Genomic DNA, 26,343 nt, shown 5'->3' with positions numbered 1-26,343 from the left:
GTCAGATTTTTAAAATGCTTTTCAGCGAAAGCATGAGAAGCTATTATCTGATAGGATGCACCCATCTGAACCAGTTGTAAACAAAAGAACTAGCGTAGAAGGCGCTACACAAAACGCTGAAATAAAATATAAAACATGCATTACCTTTGACGAGCTTCGTTGTTGGCACTCCAATAAGTCCCATAAACATCACAATTGGTCCTTTTTTCTGATTAATTCCATCCATGTATGCCCAAAATGTCCATTTATAAAGCAGGGTTGATCCAGAAAAAAACAGCTTGCCAAAACACTATAAACTTTGCCAAAATATTTCAAACTACTTTTGTAATACAACTTTAGGTATTTTTTAACATTAATAATCAATCTAATTGTAGAAGGGGCAATCTGTTCTCAATAGAGCAAGTAAACAAAACATGCACCATTTTTCCTCTTGCGTATCTTTCAACAGCGTAACGTTGTTCTAGGATGTCCTTCTTCGTTGCACCAATGATTAACTTCAACCCAATTCCAAAGACTGGTGACATCCCGTGAAAGTCGTAGGAACTGTAAAATGGTCACTATCAAATATCCCTTGGCAAAGACACCTGAGGGAACGGTCAGAGGTAAAAACATTTAAAAAATCGGAACAGTTTTTCCTCAGGGTTTTGCCTGCTACATAAGTTCTGTTATAGTCACAGACATGATTGAACCAGTTTTAGAAATGGCAGAGTGTTTTCTATCCACACCTACTAATCAAAGGCATATAATATATTCCTGGCATGAGTAGCAGGAAGTTGAAATTGTGCACGCTATTAATCCAAAAGTGGAGATGCTGCCCCGTATCCTTAAGAAGTTTTAAAGTATCATCAGACCTAGAGCTCTGAAAATTTAGAAACCTGTTCTAGAGCTCAGGTTGATAGTGCATGGTGAGTTATGTGGCTCTAGAAGGTCCTCGAACTGAATAGCCTTGTACATTTGCAATAACTACAATTCATTTTGACCATTACGAAAATGACATAATTTAGAAATGTCCCATAGTCGCAAGACTAGATGCATTGAAACTGACTCGATCCATAGAGACAGACCCCAACGTTTCTGTCTGATAGCTCATTCAAGGACCCCGTAGCAAGGCATGGGGGAAAAAATGATTTTCAGCACCAATTAAGGTCGTTGCTCGGGCACCGATTAACCTATCCAGCCGAAACTCATGATTCAGGGTCGCCTCACATAGGTCTACACATAAAGTCAGAGCTAGAACGTAACAACATTTTGTGTTTATTATGGTTTAAACTAAAGGCGCAATGAATTATGGGCCTGCTCTGAAATATGTGATAGTTGGCTTCGAAACGAGTTGAAAAAAGTGGGTTTGGTGTCAGATGGTATCAGTTTGGTGTCCGAATTACATTTACATTTAAGTCATTTAGCAGACGCTCTTATCCAGAGCGACTTACAAATTGGTGCATTCACCTTATGACATCCAGTGGAACAGTCACTTTACAATAGTGCATCTAAATCTTAAAGGGGGGGGGTGATACTTATCCTATCCTAGGTATTCCTTAAAGAGGTGGGGTTTCAGATGTCTCCGGAAGGTGGTGATTGACTCCGCTGTCCTGGCGTCGTGAGGGAGTTTGTTCCACCATTGGGGGGCCAGAGCAGCGAACAGTCTTGACTGGGCTGAGCGGGAGCTGTACTTCCTCAGTGGTAGGGAGGCGAGCAGGCCAGAGGTGGATGAACGCAGTGCCCTTGTTTGGGTGTAGGATCTGATCAATTCCTGGAGGTACTGAGGTGCCGTTCCCCTCACAGCTCCGTAGGCAAGCACCATGGTCTTGTAGCGGATGCGAGCTTCAACTGGAAGCCAGTGGAGAGAACGGAGGAGCGGGGTGACGTGAGAGAACTTGGGAAGGTTGAACACCAGACGGGCTGCGGTGTTCTGGATGAGTTGAAGGGGTTTAATGGCACAGGCAGGGAGCCCAGCCAACAGCGAGTTGCAGTAATCCAGACGGGAGATGACAAGTGCCTGGATTAGGAGCTGCGCCGCTGCCTGTGTGAGGCAGGGTCGTACTCTGCGGATGTTGTAGAGCATGAACCTACAGGAACGGGCCACCGCCTTGATGTTGGTTGAGAACGACAGGGTGTTGTCCAGGATCACACCAAGGTTCTTAGCGCTCTGGGAGGAGGACACAATGGAGTTGTCAACCGTGATGGCGAGATCATGGAACGGGCAGTCCTTCCCCGGGAGGAAGAGCAGCTCCGTCTTGCCGAGGTTCAGCTTGAGGTGGTGATCCGTCATCCACACTGATATGTCTGCCAGACATGCAGAGATGCGATTCGCCACCTGGTCATCAGAAGGGGGAAAGGAGAAGATTAGTTGTGTGTCGTTTGCATAGCAATGATAGGAGAGACCATGTGAGGTTATGACAGAGCCAAGTGACTTGGTGTATAGCGAGAATAGGAGAGGGCCTAGAACAGAGCCCTGGGGGACACCAGTGGTGAGAGCCCGTGGTGAGGAGACAGATTCTCGCCACGCCACCTGGTAGGAGCGACCTGTCAGGTAGGACGCAATCCAAGCGTGGGCCGCGCCGGAGATGCCCAACTCGGAGAGGGTGGAGAGGAGGATCTGATGGTTCATAGTATCGAAGGCAGCCGATAGATCTAGAAGGATGAGAGCAGAGGAGAGAGAGTTAGCTTTAGCAGTGCGGAGCGCCTCCGTGATACAGAGGAGAGCAGTCTCAGTTGAATGACTAGTCTTGAAACCTGACTGATTTGGATCAACAAGGTCATTCAGAGAGAGATAGCGGGAGAGCTGGCCAAGGACGGCACGTTCAAGAGTTTTGGAGAGAAAAGAAAGAAGGGATACTGGTCTGTAATTGTTGACATCGGAGGGATCGAGTGTAGGTTTTTTCAGAAGGGGTGCAACTCTCGCTCTCTTGAAGACGGAAGGGACGTAGCCAGCGGTCAGTGATGAGTTGATGAGCGAGGTGAGGTAAGGGAGAAGGTCTCCGGAAATGGTCTGGAGAAGAGGGGAGGGGATAGGGTCAAGCGGGCAGGTTGTTGGGCGGCCGGCCGTCACAAGACGCGAGATTTCATCTGGAGAGAGAGGGGAGAAAGAGGTCAGAGCACAGGGTAGTGCAGTGTGAGCAGAACCAGCGGTGTCGTTTGACTTAGCAAACGAGGATCGGATGTCGTCGACCTTCTTTTCAAAATGGTTGATGAAGTCGTCTGCAGAGAGGGAGGAGGGGGGGGAGGATTCAGGAGGGAGGAGAAGGTGGCAAAGAGCTTCCTAGGGTTAGAGGCAGATGCTTGGAATTTAGAGTGGTAGAAAGTAGCTTTAGCAGCAGAGACAGAGGAGGAAAATGTAGAGAGGAGGGAGTGAAAGGATGCCAGGTCCGCAGGGAGGCGAGTTTTCCTCCATTTCCGCTCGGCTGCCCGGAGCCCTGTTCTGTGAGCTCGCAATGAGTCATCGAGCCACGGGGCGGGAGGGGAGGACCGAGCCGGCCTGGAGGATAGGGGACATAGAGAGTCAAAGGATGCAGAAAGGGAGGAGAGGAGGGTTGAGGAGGCAGAATCAGGAGATAGGTTGGAGAAGGTTTGAGCAGAGGGAAGAGATGATAGGATGGAAGAGGAGAGCGTAGCGGGGGAGAGAGAGCGAAGGTTGGGACGGCGCGATACCATCCGAGTAGGGGCAGTGTGGGAGGTGTTGGATGAGAGCGAGAGGGAAAAGGATACAAGGTAGTGGTCGGAGACTTGGAGGAGTTGCAATGAGGTTAGTGGAAGAACAGCATCTAGTAAAGATGAGGTCGAGCGTATTGCCTGCCTTGTGAGTAGGGGGAAGGTGAGAGGGTGAGGTCAAAGAGGAGAGGAGTGGAAAGAAGGAGGCAGAGAGGAATGAGTCAAAGGTAGACGTGGGGAGGTTAAAGTCGCCCAGAACTGTGAGAGGTGAGCCGTCCTCAGGAAAGGAGCTTATCAAGGCATCAAGCTCATTGATGAACTCTCCGAGGGAACCTGGAGGGCGATAAATGATAAGGATGTTAAGCTTGAAAGGGCTGTTAACTGTGACAGCATGGAATTCAAAGGAGGCGATAGACAGATGGGTAAGGGGAGAAAGAGAGAATGACCACTTGGGAGAGATGAGGATCCCGGTGCCACCACCCCGCTGACCAGAAGCTCTCGGGGTGTGCGAGAACACGTGGGCGGACGAAGAGAGAGCAGTAGGAGTAGCAGTGTTGTCTGTGGTGATCCATGTTTCCGTTAGTGCCAAGAAGTCGAGGGACTGGAGGGAGGCATAGGCTGAGATGAACTCTGCCTTGTTGACCGCAGATCGGCAGTTCCAGAGGCTACCGGAGACCTGGAACTCCACGTGGGTCGTGCGCGCTGGGACCACCAGATTAGGGTGGCCGCGGCCACCTGGTGTGGAGCGTTTGTATGGTCTGTGCAGAGAGGAGAGAACAGGGATAAACAGACACATAGTTGACAGGCTACAGAAGAGGCTACGCTAATGCAAAGGAGATTGGAATGACAAGTGGACTACACGTCTCGAATGTTCAGAAAGTTAAGCTACGTAGCAAGAATCTTATTGACTAAAATGATTAAAATGATACAGTACTGCTGAAGTAGGCTAGCTGGCAGTGGGTGCGTTGTTGACACTACACTAATCAAGTCGTTCCGTTGAGTGTAATAGTTTCTACAGTGCTGCTATTCGGGGGCTAGCTGGCTAGCTAGTAGTGTTGTTTACGTTACGTTGCGTTAAAAGAACGACAATAGCTGGCTAGCTAACCTAGAAAATCGCTCTAGACTACACAATTATCTTTGATACAAAGACGGCTATGTAGCTAGCTATGTAGCTAGCTACGATCAAACAAATCAAACCGTTGTACTGTAATGAAATGAAATGAAAATGTGATACTACCTGTGAATGCGACCGGGTTGTTGAGTTCTATTCAGAAGACGTTGGCTAGCGTTGGCTAGCTGTTGGCTAGCTAGCAGAGTCTCCTACGTTAAGGATGACAAATAGCTGGCTAGCTAACCTCGGTAAATTAAGATAATCACTCTAAGACTACACACTCTAAACCTAAACAACACAATTATCTTGGAACGAAGATACGAAGACAGCAAAGACAGCTATGTCGCTAGCTAACACTACACTAATCAAGTCGTTCAGTTGAGTGTAATAGTTTTCCCAGTGCAGCTAATCAGTGGACGTTAGCTAGCTGGCTAGTGAAGACTACGTTAGGACGGCGAAATACGATAATTACGCAATTATCTTTGATATAAAGATGGCTATGTAGCTAGCTGAGAAGAAATTGCTAAGATTAGACAAATCAAACCGAATGATGTCTACTGACTTGCGATTGACTGCGATTGCGATTGACTGACTTGCGATGGAGTGGAACCAGAATCACTGCCCGGCAATCCCGAGTTCACCGGGCTAGTCAATTTTGCATTCCTGCAGTTTTTTTGAGCATGTCAAATTTGTGACGGTAAATGCCCATTGAAACATATTGCAAATGGATAGCCGTGTGCCTGGTGATTGGAACGGGTTACCAGGATAACATTTTTATAATGGTTTTAAATGCCTTTAGGGGTGTGCAAGGAGTCCACAGTTGGGTAGGGAGCACCCCCATCCGTGCCCATCCAATAGGGGGTGCCCCTAGTCATTTTGGACATTTTTCAAAAACCGTTAAAAAAACAACAGAGTCCCACTTCTCTCATGTCACCATTGAGCGATGGAGAGGAACCACTAGCACTGCCCGGCCTTCCCGGGTTCATCGGTCCAGTCAATTTTGTATTTCTGCAGGAGTTTTGAGCATGGTAAATGCCCATTGAAACATATTGCAAATGCACAGTACATTTGCAATATGATTCAACAGTGAAAAAACATCACCAAATGGACATGATGAAATCAACACAACAAACGGTGGAGAGGAACCACAATCACTGCCCGGCCATCACGAGTTCATGAGGCCAGTCAATTTTGCATTTCTGCAGTATTTTTGAGCAACCCCCACCCGTGCCCATCCAATATGGGGCACCCCTTGTAATTTTCGATGTTTTTCAAAAATTGGTTACAAAAGAAGGGAGAGATAGCCATATGGAGGTGTGGATGGCACATATATTTCCTTCAATGTTACACACACATACATTTAGGACTGTACCAATCAGCAGTCTTCCAAAGTTTTTTATGGGCTGTTTTTCTTGTTTGTCTCATCATACATGACAAATAGACCATCTAGGTTGATTCATGGTGTAACATAGTGCTATATATCATTTGGGCAGTATAAAGGCCTTTTGGACACGGTTCACTGACTTTTGGGTTTGTAAACCGACTTCCTATGATCGTACATGGCAAATGGACATAACATCCTGATTTGGCACTTTCAAATAATTCATATTGCATTTGGACATTTCTTATGGCATTTGGCAAATAAATTAAAAAGTGAATTTTGACTTTTGACTTCCTATGAAATCAAATTGCAAATGGACAAAACATATGTCTTATGGAAGAGTTTTAAAAACATGTTTAAAAGATAATAAAATTTGACAAAAATATGTTCATACAGTTCATGTGTAATTGACAAAAAAAAATCTTTTTTTTTTTTAAAAATAATAATCTAAAAAAAATCGAAAAATGGTCCAGAAAGCACTTTAAGGGGTGATACATTTTCAAAATTTTACTCTTGGGTCTTCACGTGTGTTACATTTGCAATATGGAGGGTGTTCCCTTACAGTATAACATAATTCTCATCATGATAGCATTAATACATGAAATAACAAACTCAGTGGCCTTGTGGTTAGTGTGTGTCTGTGTCACTTACGAACATGACCCTCTTGGGGATATGGTCCGACTCCACCAAGGGATTTTTGTAGAGCCACAGCTCCTCTGGCTGGATCACTCTCTCAAAGGGCTCCAGGAACTCTGTGAATCTGAGGAAGCGACACAAAAACCGTCGCATTAGCCCTGTCTTTCACAATACGTTCATTTTCGTATGGGTGGCCCCAGCTGGAATCAAACCCACAATCCTGGTGATACAAGCCTCATGTTCTACAGGACCACAATATAGTTACAGTAATACTATGATTTAAGTTATTCTTTGATGGTTTGGACAGAAAACTAGCACTCCAACACTATGTTTAGAACATTGAAGAGGATATTTGCTACTGGACTTAACACGTTTTTACACTTAACCTCTTCGAACAACCCATCCCGGTTGCAGGAGAATTGTCATCAACTGACACTAATTAGCATAACGCAACGGACAAAAAATATTACTCGAAAATATTAATATTCATTAAATCACATGTGAAATAAAGTGAAACACAGCTTAGCCTTTTATTAATCACCCTGTCATCTCAGATTTTGAAATTATGCCAAAGCAAGACAAGCATTTGTGTAAGTTTATCGATAGCCTAGCATAGCATAATGTCCAGTTAGCAGCAGGAAGTTTGGTCACGAAAATCAGAAAAGCAATCAAATTAACTGTTTACCTTTGATGGTTCTTCGGATGTTTTCACTGACGAGACTCCCAGTTAGACAGCAAATGTTCATTTTGTTCCATAAAGATTATTTTATAGCCTGAAATACCTCCGTTTGTTCTTCACGTTTGGTTGAGAAATCCACGGTCACGACAACACCGAAAAATATTACAAATTAGATCCATAATATCGACAGAAACATGGCAAACGTTTTTTTTAATAATCAACCCTCAAGGTGTTTTTCAAATATTTATTCGATAATATATCAACCGGGTCAGTTGGCTTCTTAGTAGGAGCAAGACAAACAATCGCTGCATTTGTCTATTATGCACATATCACTGAGAGCCACCAGCTGACCACTGACGTAATATTGTCATTGTGACACTAGATACATTAGGGAAGCCATAGAAAAGGGAATCTAGCTGACGTCCCTTTCACTGCTCAATAGGGACGCTGGGGTTTCTAAATAAGACTCACTTCCTGATTGAATTTTTCTCAGGCTTTCGCCTGCAATATCTGTTCTGTTAAACTCACAGACAATATTTTTACAGTTTTGGAAACTTTAGAGTGTTTTCTATCCTAAGCTGTCAATTATATGCATATTCTATTATCTGGTCAAGAAAAATAGCCTGTTTACTTTGGGAATGTTCTTTTTCAAAAATGAAAATAGTGCCCCCTAGTTTCAAGAGGTCAACAGTTAAAGATGCCATCTGCGATCTTAAACACTTACACATTTGTAACATATTGTATGAATTGGAATTTTTATCATCATACAAATTACAAAAAGTTAAATACATTATATTTGGACCCATTTTGGCTCGTGAGCACTACCTTCAAAACTACTGACCAAGCTTCCTGCTGCTAACTGGACATTATGCTATGCTAGGCCATTGTTAAACTTACACAAATGCTTGTCTTGCTTTGGCTGTAAAGCATAATTTCAAAATCTGAGATGACAGGGTGATCAACAAAAGGCTAAGCTGTGTTTCACTTTATTTCACTTGTGATTTCATAAACAATGTATCCCTGAAAAAGGGGGGGAGTCAAAATCAAAAGTAACAGTCAGTATCTGGTGTGGCCACCAGTTGCATTAACCTCTCTGCGCACGGAACCCGGTAGCGGGCTGAAATACCACAACATATGGTGATCGCTACATAAATAGTCATATTAAACATTCATGAAAATACAAGTGTCTCACATGTATCGAAAGCCTAGAATCTTGCTAATCCAACTGTGTTGTCAGATTTAAAAAAGGATTTACTGCGAAATAATACAATGCGATTATCTGAGGATAGAGCCCCATAAAAAAAAACTATTTCAACCAGCACAGGCTAACAAAATCAAACTGCATTAAAATAAATAGTTTACCTTTGACGATCTTCATCTGTTTGCAATCCCAATGCTCATTGTTACACAATGAATGATCTTTTGTTTGATAAAATCCATTTTTATAGCCTAACACAAAACATTTTGTGAACCGCTTGTGTCATGAATTCCGTCTCATTCCATTTGACGCCATATTCGAGGATAAATACCCACACAAAACGTGACTTTTCCAGTCATGTTTGGTTTCATTGCAATCAACTGGTTTGTTTGTAACACAATCAAACCTGATGGGCCATTTCGCGGGACATATTGACTGAAAGAAAACGATTTGAAGACAACAAGTAATGACATCATTGTGCACCAATGATATGACCACTGTTTCATTGATTGACTGTATTTTAACCCAATGACCACTGATCGTCTTGAAATCTAGCTGGGTAGATAGCCAATGAGCTGAGCTAAACGGCAATATGCAATGGTTATGTGTTGGAAGACCAACCCATGTAGTAAACTCCGGCGTAAAGAGAGTCATTCGCTATTGAAGTTTTATACCGGAAGGACCTACGCATATTATGCACAGCATTGTTTGGTAAACGCGCAGATTCAGCTGTTTATATATCAATCATTATGGTGACTAAGTCAGGGAAAGCTAAATCGAAGTCTAGATATACAGGTGTACACACAATTTTAGAAGAAATTGATCGGAAAAATGAGAGAGAATGTTGTAGGACGATTCATTTAGCGATTCCCAAGTGGAGGAATATTCTTTGAACGGAGAGGACAGGTTTTGGACTGGTAAGTTCTTCTCATGGTAAAGCCCTTGTTTGAAATTAATCATCTAAAATATTATTTGTGATTTATTTTTACTTTAGAAGAAATATATAAACATGTAATGTCATGAAATGTGAGATGCGTGTGTCTGCCGCCCCATCCCAACCCACATGAAACTGCCTATTTGAGGCTGTTGAGGGGAGGTGAGGCCCACAACAATGGCCAAAGTGAAATGGAGACAGTAGATACAGCTGGTCAGTTGTGATATAATAAAGACAGTAGATCTAGCTGGTCTGTCATAATATAATAGAGACAGTAGATGTAGCAGGTCTAGAATAATATATTCAACGTATGTTCCCTGTACTCTATATATACAGTACATCTGTTTAATATACCTCAGCAGCACAATATTGTGTAGAACTTTGGCATAGTGGGTGATGTTATATCCTTCCTGTTTGGCACTGTCTGGGGGTCTCATCGGATGGGGACACAGTGTCTCTGACCCCTCCTGTCTCAGGCTCCAGTATTTATGCTGCAGTAGTTTATGTGTCGGGGGACTAGGGTCAGTTTATTATATCTGGACTACTTCTTCTGTCTTATCCGATGTCCTGTGTGAATTTAAGTATGCTCTCTCTAATTCTCTCTGAGGAGGAGGACCTGAGCCCGAGGACCATGCGTCAGGACTACCTGGTATGATGACTCCTTGCTGTCCCCAGTCCACCTGGCCTTGATGCTGTTCCAGTTTCAACTGTTCTGCCTGCGGCTATGGAACCCTAAACTGTTGATATTTACTCTTGAGGTACTGTCCTGTTGCATCCTCTACTACTACTGTGATTATTATAATTTGACCCTGCTGGTCATCTATGAACGTTTGAAAATCTCGGCCGTGTTCTGTTGTAATCTCCACCCGGCACAGCCAGAAGAGGACTGGCCACCCCTCATAGCCTGGTTCCTCTCTAGGTTTCTTCCTAGGTTTTTGCCTTTCTAGGGAGTGTTTCCTAGCCACCGTGCTTCTACACCTGCATTGCTTGGTGTTTGGGGTTTTAGGCTGGGTTTCTGTACAGCTCTTTGAGATATTAGCTGATGTAAATAAATTTGATTTGATAGAGGACTGAGGGTCTTCCAAATATTGAAAGTGTGTAAATAGTTACCCATATTATTTTGTAAATGTATTTATTTTTTTCTTCCTATTTTTTTCCATATTTTTTTCTCAATTTTTTTGGGGGGGGGGTGTGTTAGAATAGTTGTTTGTTTCAAAATGTATACCTTCACCAATTTGGCCACTCGGGTACATTTGGGCTACTTGTGTTGGACACCTGCGTGACTTCATGATAAATGTCATGTAGCACACTCATTTTGGAAGTTATCTTTCTAAAACGTTGCACAAGTACAGTTGCCCTCATATATTTCATTGAAATTGTCCCCATCATCCTATCTGAATGTTTGTTTTATCTTGTTCATTTGAAAGATGAAAAACTTATGTTTTTTTCCATTGTATTATCTACACCAGATCTATTGTATTATATTATTCTACATTCAATTCACATTTACACAAACTCCAGAGTGTTTTCTTTCAAATGGTACCAAGAATATGCATATCCTTGCTTCTGGGCCAGAGCAACAGGCAGTTAGATTTGGGTATGTCTTCAGACGGAAATGTAAAAAAGTAGGGGGTAGCTCTAAGAATCTTCATCAGATGACACTCATATGACATGTTACACAATACATTTATGTTTTGTTCGATAATATGCATATTTATATCCACAAATCTCGGTTTACATTGACACCATGTTCAGAAATGCCTCCAAAATATCCGGAGGAATTATAGAAAGCTACGCCAGATAACAGAAAAACTCATAAATTTTGACTAAAGATACATGTTCTACATATAATTAAAGATACTCTGGTTCTTAATGCAACCGCTGTGTCAGATTTTTTTTTACGTTACGAAAAAAGCCTACCATGCAATAATCTGAGACAGCGCTCAGACGTAACAGCGTTTCTCCACCACGTTGGAGTCAACAGAAATACGAAATTACATAATAAATATTCCCTTACATTTAATGATCTTTCATAAGAAGGCAGTGCAAGGAGTCCTAATTCCACAATAAATCGTTGTTTTGTTCCATAATGTCCAATTAGCTGCATTTGCTACCACTTTCAGCTCACATGCCCAGAAGCTGACGCCGGTCCAAGACAACTCGCACGAAAACTTCAAAAATATATATTCCAGGTCGAATAAACTGGTCAAACTAAGTAGAGCATCAATCTTCAGGATGTTATTTTCATATATATCCAATAACGTTCCAACCGGATCATACGTTTTCAGCTGCAGCCAAATGGAATGACGGTAGCACCCACAGAGAAATGTGCCACAGGAAAATAGCATTCTGTCGGGACAGTGACTATTTCCCCTCCCATTTGGTCAAAGTTCACAGCAAAAGCTCCATTCCACTATCTACTGAATGAGGACATCTAGTGGAAGGTGTAGGAACTGCTACCAGATCCATATCTTGTTGGGGAAGGAGGGGGCGATGACGTCAAAGTTGACACACATTCAGAATTTCACTTCTTGTTTGGAAGATTGCCTGCCCTATGAGTTCTGTTATACCCACAGACATAATTCAAACAGTTTTAGAAACTTCAGAGTGTTTCCTATCCAATAGTAATAATAATATGCATATATTAGCAATCTAGGACAGAGTAGGATGTAGTTCACTATGGGCACGCAATTAATCCAAAGTGAAAATACTGCCCCCTATCCTCAACAAGTTAATTGCCTACCGGCTGTAAGCCGTTAGTGTCTTAACGATCGCTCCACAGGTGCATGTTCATTAACTTCTTCGATATAGGGGGCGCTCTTTTAATTTTTGGATAAAAAAAACGTTCCCGTTTTAAACAAGATATTTTGTCATGAAAAGATGATCAAGAAAACACTCTGACGTTTCCAAATCTGCAAAGATATTATCTGTGAGTGCCACAGAACTGATGCTACAGGCGAAACCAAGATGAAATGCCCCAGATTTTGAATGCGCTTTGTTCCAATGTCTCCTTATATGGCTGTGAATGCGCAAGGAATGAGCCTATACTTTCTGTCGTTTCCCCAAGGTGTCTGCAGCATTGTGACGTATTTGTAGGCATATCATTGGAAGATTGACCATAAGAGACTACATTTACCAGGTGCTCCGGTTGGTGTCGTCCGTTGCAATTATTGCGTAATCTCCAGCAGCGTGTATTTTACCATTTGCTTCAGAGGAGAAACCAAACTGCCACGAATGACTTATCATTGAATAGATATGTGAAAAACACCTTGAGGATTGATTCTAAACAACATTTGCCATGTTTCTGTCGATATTCTGGAGTTAATTTGGAAAAAAGTTCGGCGTTGTAATGACTGAATTTTTCTTTTTTTTCTTAGCCAAATGTGATGAACAAAACGGAGCGATTTCTCCTACACAAATAATCTTTTTGGAAAAACTGAACATTTGCTATCTAATTGAGAGTCTCCTCATTGAAAACATCTGAAGTTCTTCAAAGGTAAATTATTTTATTTGTGAAAATGTTGCCTGCTGAATGCTAGGCTTAATGCTTTGCTAGCTATCAATACTCTTACACAAATGCTTGTGTAGCTATGGTTGAAAAGCATATTTTGAAAATCTGAGATGACAGTGTTGTTAACAAAAGGCTATGCTTGTGAGCCAATATATTTATTTCATTTCATTTGCGATTTTCATGAATAGTTAACGTTGCGTTATGGTAATGAGCTTGAGGCTATAATTACGCTCCCGGATACGGGATTACTCGACGCAAAAGGTTAATGGTTTATTAACCTCTTAGGTCGACCCGACACGCAGTCGTCCCATCTAGACATCTGGAAATGCAAATGCACTACGCTAAATGCTAATAGCACTCGTTAAAACTCAAACGTTCAGTAAAACACACATGCAGGGTACTGAATTAAAGCTACACTCGTTGTGAATCCAGCCAACAAGTCAGATTTTTAAAATGCTTTTCGGCAAAAGCATGAGAAGCTATTATCTGATAGCATGCAACACCCCTAAAGACCTGCAGGGGACGTAAACAAAATAATTAGCATAGTCGGCGCTACACAAAATGCAGAAATAAAATATAAAACATTCATTACCTTTGACGATCTTCTTTGTTGGCGCTCCTAGATGTCCCATAAACATCACTATTGGGTCTTTTTTTCAATTAAATCGGTCCATATATAGCCTAGATATCGATCTATGAAGACTTGTGTGATCAAGGAAAAAAACAGCGTTTTATAACGCAACGTAATTTTTTAAAATTAAAAAAGTTGACGATAAACTTTCACAAAACACTTCGAAATACTTTTGTAATGCAACTTTAGGTATTAGTAAACGTTAATAATCGATCAAATTGATCACGAGGCGATGTATATTCTATAGCACTACGTCTTGAAATAATGTCCGGATAAATCTCAACCAAAATATCCGGTCGGGGACCGGAAGAAATGGGCTGTCTCTTCTTCGTTTGACCAAGAAACAAAGCCTAGGCAATTGACAAGACTGGGGACACCGTGTGGAAGCTGTAGGAATTGCAATCTCGGCTCCAGGTAATGTGGTTCCCATTCAACAATACATTCATATGGCGCATTGATATATTTTCCAATTTTCAGTGATCAGATTTTCCTGCGCTTTTCGATGAAACGCACGTTCTGTTATAGCCACAGCCGTGATTCAACCAGTTTTAGAAACGTCTGAGTGTTTTCTATCCACACATACTAATCATATGCATATACTATATTCCTGGCCTGAGTAGCAGGGCGCTGAAATGTTGTGCGATTTTTAACAGAATGTTCGAAAAAGTAGGGGGTAGGATCAACAGGTTAAACAAGCATGGGAAACAGTGTTTAAACCCTTTACAATGAAGATCTGTGAAGTTATATGGATTTTTTTAATACAGGGTCCTTTCTTTTTTTGCTGAGTTGATTTCTCATGCAATTAAAAAAAATGGAACAAGGTACTATAGCATTTTCTATTTGTGGCTAATGATTAGCCAACACTGTTTACTTACTGTGTGCAGTGCCATGAAACAAAATTAGAGCTCTTTGGCAATACAATTCAGCGCTGTGTTTATAGACGTCCAAATTAGCATTCAATGAAAAGAACACCCTCCCCACAATCATATGTGGGATGTTTGATAATGTTGTGTGGTTGCTTTGCTACCTCTAGTACTGGGGGCCTTGAACGTGGGCAAGGCATCATGAAGTTAGTAGATATAGGTGTTTGAGTCAAATTACCAACCCACCATCCAAAAACTGGGTCTCCATTGAAGGTTGTTGGTCTTCCAGCAGGACAACAACCCCAAACACACAAGGAATGGTTCAAGAAGAGATACTGGACTGATCTGAATCACATTCAAAATGTATGGCGAGATATGAAAATAGCAGTTGGCGGAGGGTACCCCTCAAACATTGAAACATCCAATTTGTAAGTCGCTCTGGATAAGAGCGTCTGCTAAATGACTTAAATGTAAATGTAAATGTAAATGAAGAATTAGAGCAGGTTGGTGCTGAAAACTGAGCCAAATTGTGCCTCCAGAACAGCCTGAATATTTAAAGGAATGGATTCTACAAGGTCTCAAATGTTTTTTGATATATTGGATCAAGGGACCTAAAGTGTGGCAGGAAAACATTACTCATACCAGTACACCGCTGCCACCAGCCTGTGGATCATGCTGCTTATGCCAAATCCTGACTGCAATCAGCATGACGTAACTGCAAGTATTGGTTATAGTGTGCCCACTGGAGCAGTTTCTTCTTGTTTTTAGATGATAGGAGTGGAACCCAGTGTGGTCATCTATTTCATTGACTTTGTACATACAGTTGCAGTCGAAATTTTACATACACCTTAGCCAAATACATTTAAACTCAATTTTTCACAATTCCTGACATTTAATCCCAGTAAAAAATCCCATGTTTTAGGTCAGTTAATCACCACCTTTAATTTTCTGAATGTGAAATGTCAGAATAATAGTAGAGATTGATTTATTTCAGCTTTTATTTCTTACTTCACATTCCCAGTCGGTCAGAAGTGTACATACACTCAATTAGTATTTGGTAGCATTGCCTTTAAATTGTTTAACTTGTGTCAAACGTATTGGGTAGCATTCCATAAGCTTCCCACAATAAGTTGGGTGAATTTTGGCCCATTCCTCCTGACAGAGCTGGTGTAACTGAGTCAGGTTTGTTGGCCTCCTTGCTTGCACTTGCTTTTCAGTTCTGCCCACAAATTTTCTATTGAATTGAGGTCAGGGTTTTGTGATGGCCACTCCAATACCTTGACTTTGTTGTCCTTAAGCCATTTTGCCACAACTTTGGAAGTATGCTTGGTGTCATTGTTCATTTTCTTAATTTAATAGAAAAGGTTTTTGGGAAAGCCTACCAAAATCTTCAAAATCTACCAAAAGACAGCATCATCGCTAACTGCTACACAAAGCGGTAGGCGCGTGCACAGCACACACACAGATGGGCTTTTTGTTGCATAATCTGTTCATATCTTACAATAAATTTAGGCAAATAATACATTTTCAATACTTTTAGTTGATTCCCTATTATATTATATAAGCGTTTTAAACACTTTTTTAACCAGTCTCCCATTTTCCGCTGGTAAAAAATGGGAGACCTTGGATAAGAACATGTTTTAAAAGCCTATTTGATAGCGAAGGACATATTCAATCGTAAGTATTGTTCCTAGAGACACTGAATATGCCTCTTGACTGGAAACATTATTTTGGTGAAACCGAATAGTTTAGATTTGGTTAATCAAGGAGACCAGGCTACAGAAGCTTCCGCTGCTAGCCGTCTGTAAACACTGGCAGATAGACAGTCACACTGGGTTCAGATATATTACTTGATCTGCCACCGAGTCAGTCGGAAATACATGAAGTGAAAACCAAACACGTCGCTGGAGGCGATAACAGCCCAGGACTTTGCCTCTGCACGAAGCACAATGTTCCTATATTAAAAATGCTTTCAGATTTTTCCAGATTTCCTCATACAAATTCTTACGTATAATGCCAACACTAAAAATCACACATTACAACAACAATTAATAATCAGTCACCTGGAAAGGTAATAGGCCATATTCATAACTAAATCATCAGCATTTCTCAAACAAAAGCTGTACAAGAGAGACAGTCTGTAGCATGTGTTGACGTGCACCCCCAAGGAGCCATCAGGTCAAGTGTTTGGTCTGACAGGCAGACCCCGAGGCTCTGACAACAATGTGGCCAGCTCTGCCTAGACCAGCCCAGCACTGTCTCACACACACGCTTGGACACACACAAACATACACTCATGTAAACACACACACACAATCAACCACCGCCACTTGAGTGGCTGTCACTCCGGGCTGGGGTCTTGGGGTTTCGTGTAACGGGACTGGGGATGGAGGGTCGCTTCTATTATTTCACCATGCAGCTCCTTTTCTCATTCATCTTGCCTCCACTCAGAGAAGGGAGCAATAGGGTGGCAACATGGCATAGTTGGAGTAAAGGAGAGAGAAAAGAGCATGGAATGACAGTAAGGAAGCGTGAAAGATTGAGCAAGAGGGGTTGAGGAGAAAAGGAGAAAGTATGGAGTGAGAAAGGGAGAGCGTAGACATAGATGAGAGAGTACATTTGGGTAGGTAAAGGATCTCCCTTTTAGCACCATCCTCTGCACTGACAGTTCCATTCCCCACACTCACAACACATCTCTAATCTCTACCTTACTGGAACAGTTCCAGAGCTCCAATTCCCACTGAACGCAACACTCAACCATTAGTAACACTCATAAAGCTGCCTGTGGATGTCCCTTCACATTATGAGAAATATACTTACACACCCATGATGCCATCTATTTTGTGAAGTGCACCAGTCCCTCCTGCAGCAAAGCACCCCCACAACATGATGCTGCCACCCCCGTGTTTCACAGTTGAGATTGTGTTCTTCAAATTGCAAGCCTCCCCCTTTTTCCTTCAAATATAACAATAGTCATTATGGCCAAACAGTTCCAGACCAGAAAGTACGATTCTTGTCCACATGTGCAGTTGCAAACTGTAGTCTGGCTTTTTTTACGGCAGTTTTGAGCAGTGGCTTCTTCCTTGCTGAGCGGCCTTTCAGGTTATGTCAATAAAGGACTCATTTTACTTTGGATAAGAATTCCTCCAGAATCTTCACAATGTCCATTGTTGTTTTGGGATTGATTAGCACTTTCGCACCAAACTACGTTCATCTCTGAAAGACAGATTGTGTCTCGTTCCTGAGTGGTATGACAGCTGCGTAGTCCCATGGTGTTTATACTTGTGAACATTGTTTGTACAGATGAACGTGGTACCTTAAGGCATTTGGAAATTACTCCCAAGGATGAACCAAACTTGTGGAGGTCTACAATTTGTCTTCTGAGGTCTTGGCTGATTTATTTTGATTTTCCCATGATGTCAAGCAAAGAGTCACTGAGTTTGAAGGTAGGCCTTGAAATACATCCACAGGTACACCTCCAATTGACTCAAATGATGTCAATTAGCCTATCAGAACCTTCTAAATCCATGACATAATTTGCTGGAAGTTTCCAAGCTGTTTAAAAGGTACAGTCAACTTGTACCAAAGTGTATGTAAACTTCTGACCCACTGGAATTGTGATACAGTGAATTAATCTGTCTGTAAAACAATTTATCTAAAAATAACTTGTGTCATGCACAAAGTAGATATCCTAACCGACTTGCCAAAGCTATAGTTGTATTGTTGACAATGTGTGGAATCGTTGAAAATGAGTTTTAAATGACTCCAACATAAGTGTATGTAAACTTCCGACTTCAACTGTATATAATTATGCATAGCTTACCTCATTGTTAAAAGTGTTATGTTTCGTGTTTTTCATTGCTTTCTAAGTCTTATGCCATCACTCTCATAGGAACCAGAAGGAGAACGTGGAGGTGTGATGAGAGATGTAATTAAGATTGTATATGGTGTAATCATAGAACAGAAGCCATAAGTCTCTGAGTTTGAAAACCTCACGGAAAAAAGGCAACAACTTGAACAAGGACCAGAGGTCACAAGTGCAGTGATCCCAGGGGACCAGGTCTACATCCAAGTGTTTTCCGGAGGAAGTTGAACGAGCCAACGCGAGAGGGTCCCTACAAAGTGTTCCTAGCAACACCAACAGCCGTCGAGGTGAAAGGAAGTTGCTAAGAATTAAGAGTGGCAGGTTGTCTCCTTGGAAACATAGGTGCTTCCCATCCCTGTCATGTTTTGTCATTTATTATCTTGTCTTGTCCCTGTGCTTCCCATTCTATTCGTTTCCCTCTGCTGGTCTTATTAGGTTCTTTCCCTCTTTCTATCCCTCTCTCTCCCCCTCCCTCTCTCACTCTCTCGCTCTCTCTTCTCTCTATCGTTCCGTTCCTGCTCCCAGCTGTTCCTATTCCCCTAATCAATCATTTAGTCTTCCCACACCTGTTCCCGATCCTTTCCCCTGATTAGAGTCCCTATTTCTTCCTTTGTGTTCCGTTCCTGTCCTGTCGGTTCCTTGTTTAGAATTCACCGTGCTGTGATTGTGTATCGCCCTGTCGTGTCGTGTTTTCCTCAGATGCTGCGTGGTGAGCAGGTGTCTGAGTCTGTCTGGTTCAAGTGCCTTCCCGAGGCAACCTGCTGTTCACCTGCTGTTCAAGATCGAGTCTCCAGTTTGTCCTCGTCATTTCGAGTGAAAGTTGTGTTTTTTTTGTTTGTAATTACTTTACTGGATTAAAGACTCTGTTTTCGCCAAGTCGCTTTTGGGTCCTCTTTCACCTGCATGACAGAAGGAACCGACCAAGGAATGGACCCAGCGACTTCAGACGCTCGTTACACTGCCGTCGAGATCCAAGGAGCCATGCTCGGCAGACACGAGCAGGAATTGTCTGCTGCTCGCCATGCCGTGGAGAACCTGGCCGCTCAGGTTTCCGACCTCTCTGGACAGTTCCAGAGTCTACGTCTCGTGCCACCTGTTACTTCCTGGCCTGCCGAGCCTCCAGAACCTAGGGTTAATAACCCACCTTGCTACTCCGGGCAGCCCACTGAGTGCCGCTCCTTTCTCACGCAGTGTGAGATTGTGTTCTCTCTCCAACCCAACACATACTCTAGAGAGAGCTCGGGTTGCTTACGTCATTTCACTCCTTACTGGCCGGGCTCGAGAATGGGGCACAGCTATCTGGGAGGCAAGGGCTGATTGCTCTAACAAGTTCCAGAACTTTAAAGAGGAGATGATTCGGGTTTTTGACCGTTCAGTTTTTGGTAGGGAGGCTTCTAGGGCCCTGGCTTCCTTATGCCAAGGTGAACGGTCCATAACGGATTATTCTATTGAGTTTCGCACTCTTGCTGCCTCTAGTGAGTGGAACGAGCCGGCGCTGCTCGCTCGTTTTCTGGAGGGACTCCACGCAGTGGTTAAGGATGAGATTCTCTCCCGGGAGGTTCCTTCAGATGTGGACTCTTTGATTGCTCTCGCCATCCGCATAGAACGACGGGTAGATCTTCGTCACCGGGCTCGTGGAAGAGAGCTCGCATCAACGGTGTTTCCCTGCTCCGCATCGCAACCATCTCCCTCCTCTGGCTCAGAGTCTGAGCCCATGCAGCTGGGAGGGATTCGCATCTCGACTAAGGAGAGGGAACGGAGGATCACCAACCGCCTGTGCCTCTATTGCGGAGTTGCTGGACATTTTGTTAATTCATGTCCAGTAAAGCCAGAGCTCATCTGTAAGCGGAGGGCTACAGGTGAGCGCAACTACTCAAGTCTCTCCATCAAAATCCTGTACTACTTTGTCGGTCCATCTACGCTGGACCGGTTCGGGTGCTACATGTAGTGCCTTGATAGACTCTGGGGCTGAGGGTTGTTTCATGGACGAAGCATGGGTTCGGAAACATGACATTCCTTTCAGAGAGTTAGAGAAGCCTACGCCCATGTTCGCCTTAGATGGTAGTCATCTTCCCAGTATCAGATTTGAGACACTACCTTTAACCCTCACAGTATCTGGTAACCACAGTGAGACTATTTCTTTTTTGATTTTTCGTTCACCGTTTACACCTGTTGTTTTGGGTCATCCCTGGCTAGTATGTCATAATCCTTCTATTAATTGGTCTAGTAATTCTATCCTATCCTGGAACGTTTCTTGTCATGTGAAGTGTTTAATGTCTGCCATCCCTCCCGTTTCTTCTGTCCCTACTTCTCAGGAGGAACCTGGCGATTTGACAGGAGTGCCGGAGGAATATCATGATCTGCGCACGGTCTTCAGTCGGTCCCGAGCCAACTCCCTTCCTCCTCACCGGTCGTATGATTGTAGTATTGATCTCCTTCCGGGGACCACTCCTCCTCGGGGTAGACTATACTCTCTGTCGGCTCCCGAACGTAAGGCTCTCGAGGATTATTTGTCTGTGTCTCTTGACGCCGGTACCATAGTGCCTTCTTCCTCTCCGGCCGGGGCGGGGTTCTTTTTTGTTAAGAAGAAGGACGGTACTCTGCGCCCTGCGTGGATTATCGAGGGCTGAATGACATAACGGTTAAGAATCGTTATCCGCTTCCCCTTATGTCATCAGCCTTCGAGATTCTGCAGGGAGCCAGGTGCTTTACTAAGTTGGACCTTCGTAACGCTTACCATCTCGTGCGCATCAGAGAGGGGGACGAGTGGAAAACGGCGTTTAACACTCCGTTAGGGCATTTTGAGTACCGGGTTCTGCCGTTTGGTCTCGCCAATGCGCCAGCTGTTTTTCAGGCATTAGTTAATGATGTTCTGAGAGACATGCTGAACATCTTTGTTTTTGTCTATCTTGACGATATCCTGATTTTTTCTCCGTCACTCGAGATTCATGTTCAGCACGTTCGACGTGTTCTACAGCGCCTTTTAGAGAATTGTCTCTACGTAAAGTCTGAGAAGTGCTCTTTTCATGTCTCCTCCGTTACTTTTCCGTTATTTCCGCTGAAGGCATTCAGATGGATTCCGCTAAGGTCCAAGCTGTCAGTGATTGGCCCGTTCCAAGGTCACGTGTCGAGTTGCAGCGCTTTTTAGGTTTCGCTAATTTCTATCGGCGTTTCATTCGTAATTTCGGTCAAGTTGCTGCCCCTCTCACAGCTCTTACTTCTGTCAAGACGTGTTTTAAGTGGTCCGGTTCCGCCCAGGAGCTTTTGATCTTCTAAAAGAACGTTTTACGTCCGCTCCTATCCTCGTTACTCCTGACGTCACTAGACAATTCATTGTCGAGGTTGACGCTTCAGAGGTAGGCGTGGGAGCCATTCTATCCCAGCGCTTCCAGTCTGACGATAAGGTTCATCCTTGCGCTTATTTTTCTCATCGCCTGTCGCCATCTGAGCGCAACTATGATGTGGGTAACCGTGAACTGCTCGCCATCCGCTTAGCCCTAGGCGAATGGCGACAGTGGTTGGAGGGGGCGACCGTTCCTTTTGTCGTTTGGACAGACCATAAGAACCTTGAGTACATCCGTTCTGCCAAACGACTTAATGCCCGTCAAGCTCGTTGGGCGTTGTTTTTCGCTCGTTTCGAGTTTGTGATTTCTTACCGTCCGGGTAGCAAGAACACCAAGCCTGATGCCTTATCCCGTCTGTTTAGTTCTTCTGTGGCTTCTACTGATCCAAAGGGGATTCTTCCTTATGGGCGTGTTGTCGGGTTAACAGTCTGGGGAATTGAAAGACAGGTTAAGCAAGCACTCACGCACACTGCGTCGCCGCGCGCTTGTCCTAGTAACCTCCTTTTCGTTCCTGTTTCCACTCGTCTGGCTGTTCTTCAGTGGGCTCACTCTGCCAAGTTAGCTGGTCATCCCGGTGTTCGAGGCACTCTTGCGTCTATTCGCCAGCGCTTTTGGTGGCCGACTCAGGAGCGTGACACGCGCCGTTTCGTGGCTGCTTGTTCGGACTGCGCGCAGACTAAGTCGGGTAACTCTCCTCCTGCCGGTCGTCTCAGACCGCTCCCCATTCCTTCTCGACCATGGTCTCACATCGCCCTAGACTTCATTACCGGTCTGCCTTTGTCTGCGGGGAAGACTGTGATTCTTACGGTTGTCGATAGGTTCTCTAAGGCGGCACATTTCATTCCCCTCGCTAAACTTCCTTCCGCTAAGGAGACGGCACAAATCATTATCGAGAATGTATTCAGAATTCATGGCCTCCCGTTAGACGCCGTTTCAGACAGAGGCCCGCAATTCACGTCACAGTTTTGGAGGGAGTTCTGTCGTTTGATTGGTGCGTCCGTCAGTCTCTCTTCCGGGTTTCATCCCCAGTCTAACGGTCAAGCAGAGAGGGCCAATCAGACGATTGGTCGCATACTACGCAGCCTTTCTTTCAGAAACCCTGCGTCTTGGGCAGAACAGCTCCCCTGGGCAGAATACGCTCACAATTCGCTTCCTTCGTCTGCTACCGGGTTATCTCCGTTTCAGAGTAGTCTGGGTTACCAGCCTCCTCTGTTCTCATCCCAGCTTGCCGAGTCCAGCGTTCCCTCCGCTCAAGCGTTTGTCCAACGTTGTGAGCGCACCTGGAGGAGGGTGAGGTCTGCACTTTGCCGTTACAGGGCACAGACTGTGAGAGCCGCCAATAAACGCAGGATTAAGAGTCCAAGGTATTGTTGCGGCCAGAGAGTGTGGCTTTCCACTCGCAACCTTCCTCTTACGACAGCTTCTCGTAAGTTGACTCCGCGGTTCATTGGTCCGTTCCGTGTCTCCCAGGTCGTCAATCCTGTCGCTGTGCGACTGCTTCTTCCGCGACATCTTCGTCGCGTCCATCCTGTCTTCCATGTCTCCTGTGTCAAGCCCTTTCTTCGCACCCCGTTCGTCTTCCCTCCCCCCTCCCGTCCTTGTCGAGAGCGCACCTATTTACAAGGTACATAAGATCATGGACATGCGTTCTCGGGGACGGGGTCACCAATACTTAGTGGATTGGGAGGGTTACGGTCCTGAGGAGAGGAGTTGGGTTCCGTCTCGGGACGTGCTGGACCGTTCACTCATCGATGATTTCCTCCGTTGCCGCCAGGATTCCTCCTCGAGTGCGCCAGGAGGCGCTCGGTGAGTGGGGGGTACTGTCATGTTTTGTCATTTATTATCTTGTCTTGTCCCTGTGCTTCCCATTCTATTCGTTTCCCTCTGCTGGTCTTATTAGGTTCTTTCCCTCTTTCTATCCCTCTCTCTCCCCCTCCCTCTCTCACTCTCTCGCTCTCTCTTCTCTCTATCGTTCCGTTCCTGCTCCCAGCTGTTCCTATTCCCCTAATCAATCATTTAGTCTTCCCACACCTGTTCCCGATCCTTTCCCCTGATTAGAGTCCCTATTTCTTCCTTTGTGTTCCGTTCCTGTCCTGTCGGTTCCTTGTTTAGAATTCACCGTGCTGTGATTGTGTATCGCCCTGTCGTGTCGTGTTTTCCTCAGATGCTGCGTGGTGAGCAGGTGTCTGAGTCTGTCTGGTTCAAGTGCCTTCCCGAGGCAACCTGCTGTTCACCTGCTGTTCAAGATCGAGTCTCCAGTTTGTCCTCGTCATTTCGAGTGAAAGTTGTGTTTTTTTTGTTTGTAATTACTTTACTGGATTAAAGACTCTGTTTTCGCCAAGTCGCTTTTGGGTCCTCTTTCACCTGCATGACAATCCCAGTTATACAGGTACATACTTGAATGTTTGGGACTTAAGGTTTAGAGGAGGGTTATATTGCGAATTTTCCAGAACATGTGTGGTCATTTCTGAGGAGTTAGCGAGAATAGTGCACTTTATATGTGTATCTGTGTCATTAGACACCATTCGACATGCACCTGTCTGGGGAGTGGACATGACTGTTTATTTTTTAACCATTGCTATGACTCTAAAGTTTCCATGCCCTAATGTGAAACTAAACTAAAATTAGTGCAGTGGTTAAATGCCAGAGGGGATGAGTCATTAAGAGGAGTTACTAGTTACTCAACAAAATAGATGGCGTCACGAGAAAGGACAATTACGTGGATATTGTGAAGCAACATCTCAAAACATCAGTCAGGAAGTTAAAGCTTGGTCGCAAATGGGTCTTCCAAATGGACAATGACCCCAAGCATACTTCCGAAGTTGTGGCAAAATGGCATAAGGACACAACGTCAAGCTATTGAAGTGGCCATCACAAAGCCCTGACCTCATTCCTATCGAAAATTTGTGGGCAAAACTGAAAAAGCGTGTGCGAGCAAGGAGGCCTACAAACCTGATTCAGTTACAACGTGACAAAATTCACCCAACTTGCGGACGGTTACCATAAACATTTGACCCAAGTTAAACAATTCAAAGGCAATGCTACCAAATACGAATTGTGTATGTAAACATCTGACCCACTGGGAATGTGATGAAAGAAATAAAAGCTGAAATAAATCATTCTATTATGATTCTGACATTTTTACATTCTTAAAATAAAGTGGTGATCCTTACTGACCTAAGACATGGACTTTTTACTAGGATTAAATGTCAGGAATTGTGAAAATTGAGCTTAAATATATTTGGCTAAGGTGTATGTAAACTTCCGACTTCAACTGTAATTCAAATCAAACACACATGAACAACGCACAGACATAAAACTGAAACAGAACAGTAACGCCTGTGGAAGGACCAAAGGGAGTGACATATACTGTATATATAGAGTACAGGGAACATGAGGTTGAATATATCATTAAATACCTGTAAGATCTACTGTCTCATTTATATTATGACATTTCAGCAAGATCTACTGTCTATATTATTTATGACAGACCAGCTATATCTACTGTCTCCATTTCACTTTGGCCATTGTTGTGGGCCTGCCCTCCCCTCAACAGCCTCAAACAGGCTATTTTATTTCACAAATAATATTTTATATTATTAATTTCAAACAACGGCATTAGCATGAGAAGAACTTACTAGTCCAAAACGATGTCCTCTCCGTTGAAAAAATATTCTTCCATTTGGGAATCGCTAAATTAATCATCCTCTATCAATTTCTTCTAAAATTGTGTGTACATCTGTATATCCTGACTGATATATAAACAGCTGAATATGCGATTTACCAAAACAATGCTGTGTGCAACATGTGTGGCTCCTTCCGGTATGAATCGTCAATGGCGAATTAACCTCTTACGCTGGAGTTTACTACATGGGTTGGTCTTCCAACACAAACATTACAAAGTGCCGTTTACCTCAGCTCATTGGCTATCTACCCAGCTAGATTTTAAGACGATCAGTGGTCATTGGGTTAAAATACGGTCAATCAATGAAACAGCGGGCAAATCAGTGGTGCACAATGATGTCAGTACTAGTCTTCAAATCGGTTTATTTCAGTCAATACGTCCCGCGAAATGACCCATCAGGTTTGGTTGTGTTACAAACATGACTGGAAAAGTCACATTTTGTGTGTGTATTTACCTCAAATGTGTAGTCGAAAATGGAATGAGACGGGATTCACGAGACAAGCGGTTCACAAAATGTTTCGTGTTAGGCTATAAAAATGGATTTTATCAAACAAAAGACCATTCATTGTGTAACAATGAGCATTGGGATTGCAAACAGAGGACGATCGTCAAAGTTAAACAATTTATTTTATTGCAGTTTGATTTTGTTACGCCTGTGCTGGTTGAAAGTTGTTTTTTAAGGGGCTTTATCCTCAGATAATTGCATCGTATTCTTTTGCCGTAAATCATTTTTTAAATCTGGCAACGCAGTTGGATTAGCAAGATTCTAGGCTTTCGAAACATGTGAGACACTTGTATTTTCATGAATGTTTAATATGACTATTTATGTAGCGATCACCGTATGTTGTCGAATTCCA

At 43.5% G+C, this 26,343-nt stretch overlaps 1 protein-coding gene across 1 annotated transcript in view; it reads right to left on the bottom strand.

Moving 5' to 3' along the window:
• Positions 1-26,343, bottom strand: part of LOC124047762 (phospholipid phosphatase 4-like) — a 118,244-nt gene that overhangs the window by 58,150 nt on the left and 33,751 nt on the right. Inside the window, exon 2 of the mRNA XM_046368073.1 lies at positions 6,792-6,900. Coding sequence (XP_046224029.1) covers positions 6,792-6,900 — 109 coding nt within the window. The remainder of the gene's footprint in view (positions 1-6,791; positions 6,901-26,343) is intronic.

Source organism: Oncorhynchus gorbuscha, linkage group LG11 (genome assembly GCF_021184085.1).
Source record: "Oncorhynchus gorbuscha isolate QuinsamMale2020 ecotype Even-year linkage group LG11, OgorEven_v1.0, whole genome shotgun sequence".
Taxonomy (NCBI): domain Eukaryota; kingdom Metazoa; phylum Chordata; class Actinopteri; order Salmoniformes; family Salmonidae; genus Oncorhynchus; species Oncorhynchus gorbuscha.
This window is presented reverse-complemented; position numbering and strand designations above follow the sequence as displayed.